Source organism: Glycine max, chromosome 5 (genome assembly GCF_000004515.6).
Source record: "Glycine max cultivar Williams 82 chromosome 5, Glycine_max_v4.0, whole genome shotgun sequence".
Taxonomy (NCBI): domain Eukaryota; kingdom Viridiplantae; phylum Streptophyta; class Magnoliopsida; order Fabales; family Fabaceae; genus Glycine; species Glycine max.
In genome coordinates this window covers 7,572,027-7,579,783 of record NC_038241.2, presented here as the reverse complement: position 1 = coordinate 7,579,783, position 7,757 = coordinate 7,572,027, and the positions used below count along the sequence as shown (strand labels likewise).

The 7,757-nt window shown below is 32.7% G+C and overlaps 1 protein-coding gene across 2 annotated transcripts; it reads left to right on the top strand.

Annotated features, from left to right (window-relative positions):
* Positions 1-1,050: 1,050 nt before the first annotated feature.
* On the top strand, positions 1,051-7,135 carry LOC100808276 (protein NRT1/ PTR FAMILY 7.3). 2 transcript variants are annotated; one of them, XM_003525556.5, is made up of 5 exons: positions 1,051-1,216; positions 1,521-1,635; positions 4,556-4,773; positions 4,882-5,444; positions 5,674-7,135. In XM_003525556.5, exons 1-5 carry the CDS (start codon positions 1,190-1,192, stop codon positions 6,542-6,544), a joined length of 1,794 nt encoding a protein of 597 aa, XP_003525604.1. In that variant the 5' UTR covers positions 1,051-1,189; the 3' UTR covers positions 6,545-7,135. The 2 variants fall into 2 exon arrangements, with proteins under 2 accessions (XP_003525604.1, XP_006579680.1); XM_006579617.3 differs by having other exon boundaries at positions 1,518-1,635.
* Positions 7,136-7,757: the final 622 nt, after the last annotated feature.

Sequence of the window (7,757 nt, the reverse complement as noted above, 5' to 3'; positions counted from 1 at the left end):
TTATAAACAAAGTAAAGGGTCCAATCCCTTTCTTATATATTCTTATAGCTGTGCTCTTAATAGAAAACAAATACAATTAATAAAGATTATTTTACGTTGTTAAAAAAAATATAAAAACTCTTCAAATGATTTTGAACTATTAAAATGAAATTAAATTTGAATTTGAAATTATGAAAAATGAGTAATTTATATTTTTGAAAACAGTATTCTATTAATATATTACTAAGTATTCATTAGTTTTCATTAAAAATTAGACAGAGGTTTTTTTTTTGTAAAAATTAGCAAATAATAAATCTTTAACAACATTAAAAATGATAATATTCTAATAAGTTAATCAAAATACACCTATCAATTTGAAGATAACAAAAAAAGAAAATGAAAATATAACCAAAAATAAAAGAAAATGAAGAGAAGATTTTATGTGGGTGCTAAATATGACATCGACCTGCCATATATTCCAGTCCAAAAGAAAATTCTTTGCATTTATTGATATCAATCGTTCCACATATTGTATTTTAATTTGATATGATCTTAACTATTTTAATTTTTTTAATCATTATTATTTATAATAAAATAACCACCTTATATTACAAAATATATTTATTTTCTTAAATGTTATAATAAAATAATTAAATAATTATACTCTTCATTGACAAATTTATAGCGATATAAAAGATTCTGAAAAATAATACGTGGATGTCCCGACTGCATCTATTACCATCAAACAATTATATACTTTAGTCATAGAAAAATAAAGCAGAATATGTTTATGTGAAATAATTTATAAAAAAAAATGAAAAGGTTATTACATTTTCATACTTAATTATATATCTTTTAACTTTTTATGTCTCTTAAATATGATTGATTATGAGGTACATATATTAATTTTGTAAGAAATAATTTAGGTACAAAAGTGTATTTTATATATTTTTAGTATAAAGTTTTGGAGGATGACACGTGGGATGTCCCCACTTTTTGCACTCTGAAATCTGCACCGTTCAAGCCACCTTTGCTTCCTCTATTTATTGAACACTCCCACCCTCTCTACTTCATGTGTAAATTTCGTTCTTCCAATATTCACCCTTCACTCGACACATACAACAAAACTTCCTCTGCTTCACTTCTCTCACCTGCAGGTTGAGAACTTAATACAACTTTGTATTTAACTTTCAATACTTTGACACCACCAATGGCCTGCTTAGAAGTCAGCAAAGAGGTATGTTATTAATTAAGCATATACATATACATATATATATATATATATATATATATATATATATATATATATATATATATATATATATAGAACTTTTCCGTATACATGTTAACTCAAGAAACTTCAAATTCTTCATTCTTTATCACTATGCTCCCTTGATCACTAGTCAAGTGCAGGCATTTTAATTTTAGCATGCCCTTCATGCTTTTATAAATATATCTCTGTATAAAATTAAACTATGAATGTGTTACAATAAGTACTAAAAATGGTGCCATTTGTTTTCAATGTTGAAATCACCCAGCAGGGAAAGTTCAAAGGTGACACAGAAGAACTCACTCTTGATGGAAGTGTTGATTGGCATGGTCGCCCAGCAATCAGAGCCAAATCTGGCAGATGGGTTGCTGGAACCATCGTTCTATGTAAGTTCCAAACATAAATAGCAGGGCCAATTTTTATTTTACTATATTTTATTATTTACTATAATGCATTATTGCATTCAAATTCAATCATATGTAATATTGTATAAACTTGGCCTCCTCCTATCGCGCATCTTTTAAATGTGGTCAATCAAATCTTTCGGTGAAAATTAATTATCAAAAAAATTGATAAAAACCTTTGTTCTAATATCACAGTGAAAAAGTTGCTCTTCTTTTAATTTATAATAATCCTTTGGTACCATTATACATAAAATTTCCCTAATTAATTTGAAAAGTATCATTTTCCAGGATTGTATATATGTGCCCCTGCATTGGCTATTAGATTCTTATTAATATTGATTTGAGCTTATAGTGATTAACATCTATTGTGTGTGAAAGAGCGAGAGAGATACGTCTAAGTATAGTTGCTGATGATAGGGGTGACTCGTGGCAGAAGTTGGAGCCGTAGAAGTTTCATGAACCTGTGTCCAGCTAGCGGAGATTTTGATGAAATGAATGATGTATACATATCTTAGATAGCTTATCATAGGAATTGAAAGAACTCTAGAACTTGCTTTTAGAATGGTCCACAAACAAACAATTGCTCTCTTGAAGTCATCTTATCATCAGTTTTCATCATCATGTACTAGAAAATGACACAACTTAAATGCAAAGAACCTCGTGCTCCATTCAATTTACAAAAAAAATAAAAAATCATAGGTCTTAATTTTGCAGCTAGCAACAATTGTTGGCTGACTCCTACTCCACCGCACTATATATCTTTCTGGAGTTATATAATATACTGATTCTTGGTCCAGTTCAGAGAGAGAGATTCTGAATCCTGATAAAAACCACAAGAAGAGGAAAAGAAGAAGGGAGAGTGAGGATATACTAGCATGCATTTTAGGGGAATACGTTCCTGACACGTAACCAATGCTAGGATCTTGCATGATGTGGGTTATTGCCACGTGTCCTTAACAATAGACGAACCATGACCATTAACCAATGAGTGCAAGCAAGGCTAATTCTATATTTAGCCAACACAAATTGAATCCATGGTAGCTAACATATAGGAGTAGTTGCTGCTTGTTAAATTAATTGCTATTTTATAATTTTTTTTATTTTTTTGTTTATATATTTAAAGTTAAACTTTTTTTTTTGGTTTTATCATATTTTTTTAAGTATTTTTATTAAGTAAAATGAAAAAGTATTAATAAGGCAAAAAATAATATAGTGAATATATATATTTACATGCAGTTGAATGATAATTATTAACTAGCAGTGGGGAGAGGCATTTGGTGCCTATTTACCTATTTTAACTAAAAAACTTAAAAGTAAAACAAAAAAGAAACTAACAACATGAGCATAGTGGGTAGTTATTAGACGAGAAGTAATAAAAATATAAAAACTGACGAAAGATAAAATAATTTAGTGAAATATGTACATGAAGATATTTTCTTTATTATTACTAAGTATAAATTACAATGGTTATTAGAAAGTATAGCAACATTTAATATTATCATCATATCTCTATTTTATTTTATAATAATAATATTTCATTTATTAATTGATTCTTTAACAATTACTTTTGGAATAATAGATAACAAAAAGTGTTATCATAAATGGGAAGGAATAATTGATAAATGCTACTGACTTAGTCAGTAGTTCGTTCCAAAAATAAGATACTCCAGTATATTACACATGCACAGCGTTAACGGTGAAGGAAAATTGGTAGGTTGGAATCAGCCAAGTATTATTAGAATCATTGTTAAGTTAGTACCGAGACTTTTCGTGCGTGCAGAGAAGTGTGCAAATAAGTAACGTGCGTGCATGTACATGCACTGAAATCTGTGATTGATTTTTAGATAGAAAAGTACTTGCTGAAATAATGTCTTCTTCTTTTTGGTTTTTAGATGGACGACACAGTAAAGGGATCCAACATAAAGGAATTTTAAATCATTTATGAATAGTTTCTTTTGTTAATATAAAAGATACTTCGTAATAAAGAAATAGTTTTCGTTTCAAATTATACGGAATATATCCCTTTTTATGAATATTATTGTTTTTGTTTGCTAGGGAGACTTTAGATAATTCCTGATACTTCAATCATGCAAATTGAGGTTTTTGTTTCTTGTGGAAAGGGGAAGAAAAAATGGTAAGGTCGTAATACTTGACCATGTCAAGTTTTTTTTTACACTACCGAGGATCCGTTCCTACCTGCAACACTTCTCTCATTACACAATTATTATTGGTGGTTCGTGAATATTGGCATGGAAAGCACTTCTACTTAACAAGAGTGTATAAAAAGGATTTACTTGGCGATACACTCAAAGTGTTATTTCGCGTGTGAAACCATTACTATTACATAATGAAAAGTGTATGCTTTCTAAAAGCAAAATACCTAAAATTAAATTATCAAGTATCACGTGTGCATATTTATTTGTGGTAGTACATAATGCTTACTAGTGGTAATGCACTCTTCACAGTGAAGATTCTATGAGAACTTATCATCATTATATTCGGTCATTGATATATACAGAAGTGACATGATCCACTACCCTTTGCGAGACATAGTAATCCTGAATCCTGATTGATTTAGCCATGCATATTTGCACATCCATTTTCCCCCCTCTTTTCTGTTACTTGCACATATTTTTATACCACCTTAGTTAGGTACGTATTAATTCTAATTATTTGAATGAGAATTAAATTCGTATGTTTCTTAGCTGAATTGGCAACCATTTGAAAGTCTCTCTTTGTAAAATATGTAATGCAATTAAACACGAATAGAATGTGAGTGTATTCAAACAACGGTCTACAATTTTTAAATACACAAGGATGCATGTGAGTGTATTCAAATAACGGTTTACAATACTAATAGCACAATGCTGACACTGCTTATTTTCTTGATTGCATCAAACAGTGAACCAAGGTCTGGCAACCTTAGCATTCTTTGGAGTAGGGGTTAACCTAGTGCTGTTCCTGACAAGAGTGATGGGGCAAAATAATGCTGCAGCTGCAAACAGTGTGAGCAAATGGACTGGCACAGTTTACATCTTCTCTCTAGTGGGTGCTTTCCTAAGTGATTCTTATTGGGGAAGATACAAAACTTGTGCCATCTTTCAGGTCATCTTTGTAATAGTAAGTAATATCCTCTCTATTTCATTTCCTTTTCCTTATTCTTCCTCTTTAATTTCAAGCTAATACATTCCTTAGGTAATAAACTAATCTTCTAGTTTGAAATAACAGGGTCTAGTATCATTGTCCCTTTCATCATACCTCTCCTTGATTAGGCCTAAAGGTTGTGGGAATGAAACAATTCCATGTGGGAAGCATTCAAGCTTGGAGATGGGGATGTTCTACCTCTCAATTTATCTCATTGCTTTAGGGAATGGAGGGTATCAGCCAAATATTGCCACATTTGGAGCTGACCAGTTTGACGAGGAGCACTCAAAGGAGGGTTACTCAAAGGTTGCCTTCTTTAGCTACTTCTACCTGGCTTTGAACCTTGGTTCACTCTTCTCAAACACAATTCTAGGCTATTTTGAAGATGAAGGACTGTGGGCTCTAGGGTTCTGGGTGTCTGCAGGCTCTGCTTTTGCCGCCCTTGTCTTGTTTCTTCTTGGGACCCCACGATATAGACACTTCAAACCCAGTGGCAATCCTCTTTCAAGGTTCAGCCAAGTCCTTGTTGCTGCATCAAGGAAATGGAGAGCTCAAATGACATCAAATGGAGAGGACCTATATGTCATGGATGAAAATGAATCTCCCACCAATGGCAACAGGAAGATTCTCCACACAGGCGGGTTCAAGTAAGTATTACAAGCTAATTTCAGCTGAAAACAATTGATGTTTTTACCTTATAGATCAGAAGTTGCATGGAATGCTTTTATTGTATTGATGTCATCAACTAATCATTTTGTTAAGACCTTGGCACAACTTACAAATTAAACACCAAAGGTTTTCAATATAATTGGCCATTCTTCATTCCACCAAGCTATAACAATTTGATCAATTTGCCATTTGTCATCTGCCTTACAGATTTCTGGATAGAGCAGCGTTTATATCTCCCAGAGATCTAGAAGACCAAAAGAGTGGGGTTTACAACCCCTGGCGTCTCTGCCCTATAACTCAAGTTGAAGAAGTGAAGTGCATACTAAGACTTCTTCCAATTTGGCTCTGCACCATAATATACTCAGTGGTTTTCACACAAATGGCTTCTCTTTTTGTGGAGCAAGGGGCTGCCATGAAAACTACAATTTCCAATTTCAGAATACCACCTGCAAGCATGTCTAGCTTTGACATCCTCAGTGTAGCTGTCTTCATTTTCTTCTACCGTCGAGTGATTGATCCACTTGTTGGAAGACTTAAAAAGAAAAGTTCCAGGGGACTTACTGAGCTTCAAAGAATGGGAATTGGGCTTGTTATAGCTGTAATGGCTATGGTTTCAGCTGGAATAGTTGAATGCTACAGACTTAAGTATGCAAACTCAGGATGCCCCCACTGCAGTGGCACAAGCTCTCTAAGCATCTTCTGGCAAATTCCTCAGTACGCACTTATTGGAGCTTCAGAGGTTTTTATGTATGTAGGCCAGTTAGAGTTCTTCAATGCTCAGACGCCAGATGGCTTAAAGAGCTTTGGAAGTGCCCTTTGCATGACGTCCATCTCTCTTGGGAACTACGTAAGTAGCATACTTGTTAGTATAGTTATGAAGATCTCCACCGAGGATCACATGCCAGGGTGGATCCCTGGAAACTTAAATAGAGGTCACCTAGATAGGTTTTATTTCCTCTTAGCTATCTTGACATCAATAGACTTGGTCCTTTATATTGCATGTGCAAAGTGGTTCAAGAGTATACAGTTGGAAGGGAAATATGAAGAGAATGATATGCCTGGTAGCTTTAAAGTCTAATTTGTGATGGACAACAAACAAAGGCTATGGTGACAGTATATATATAAATAAGAGAAAGAAGGGATCAACAACAAGTCAAATTAACTTGAGCTATAGCTGCTATTGGAAGAAAAAATGGCTGGTTTGCAGTGAGAGAAGCCCTTTTACCTGAGTCTCTTATAACTGTAGTCACTGTTTTTGTTTCAACTAACGGTTTGTTTGGTTTGAGAAAACATTGTTTTCCTTTTCTGTTTTCGCATATAGTAATGACTAAAATGTTACCTTGTTTCCAATTTGTATCCTGCTTTCAAATTTTTGTATAGAAATTGGTAAAAACAACAAAATGTTGTTTACAACCAGTTCTTGTACAAAATTTTGAAATCTAAATAAATTGAAAATAAGGTAGCATTTTTATAACTATTTATGAAAACTGAAAATAAAAACAATAAATCTTTTTACAAACCAAACAGACCCCTATATTTTCAGTTTACTGGTTGTGTAAAACTAAAGTTTTTGAAGAGACAGTGACAGTTTCAGGGCCACTTTAAGCCTCCTTTCTTTTGTCTTTGTACGTTCCATCGTTAACAATGAATACGTCATTTTGATTTCCAAGTGTGAAATCTTAAGCTCCATTTACCAGCTATATACAGATCTTACATACTATATATCTCTCCTCCTAGTGCTAACGCAAATGTTTTTGTCATTGAGGTGTGGAAGTGGAAAAGGGACAAACATGCAATCATGAAATCATTAACTACGAAACTTAAGGACTTCTTATACATTCTAGTTTAGCAGAGTGACTACATAGGCAAAATAACTTACACACAGACATTCATTTACCAAATGATTACTCAAATAAAATAACACTGACCATCAATTTATATCGCTGGCAATATACTTTACGGAATAAGTGTTGTACATGATCACTTACAAAAAGAACAAAACAAAAACAAACTTAAAAAGAAACTTTAGAAAATTTAAAAAATACACTTCAGGTACACTTAAGGGAGACATGAACTCCCCCATGAACTCCCCCAGTAGAAATGGAATACCATATAGGAAGATTTTTTGCAGCAAAAAGAGGTATTAACATATAAAAGTTAAGGTAGACTTAGTATGGAATCAAATTTTACGGAATTGAAATAGGAATAATTGAATAAAGCCAATAAACCAAAATGTGTGGATCTAACTAAGAGTAAGCAATGACCTGAAAAATAGAGAGCTACTAAGCAAG

What these genes read in the sequence shown, in the direction of transcription:
- LOC100808276 (XM_006579617.3), top strand. Translation starts at nt 1,190, where the DNA reads ATGGCCTGCTTAGAAGTCAGCAAAGAG. An exon ending in GCTTAGAAGTCAGCAAAGAG is followed by an intron (nt 1,217 to 1,517) that starts GTATGTTATTAA and finishes GAAATCACCCAG; the next exon opens with CAGGGAAAGTTCAAAGGTGA. An exon ending in TTCAGGTCATCTTTGTAATA is followed by an intron (nt 4,774 to 4,881) that starts GTAAGTAATATC and finishes TTGAAATAACAG; the next exon opens with GGTCTAGTATCATTGTCCCT.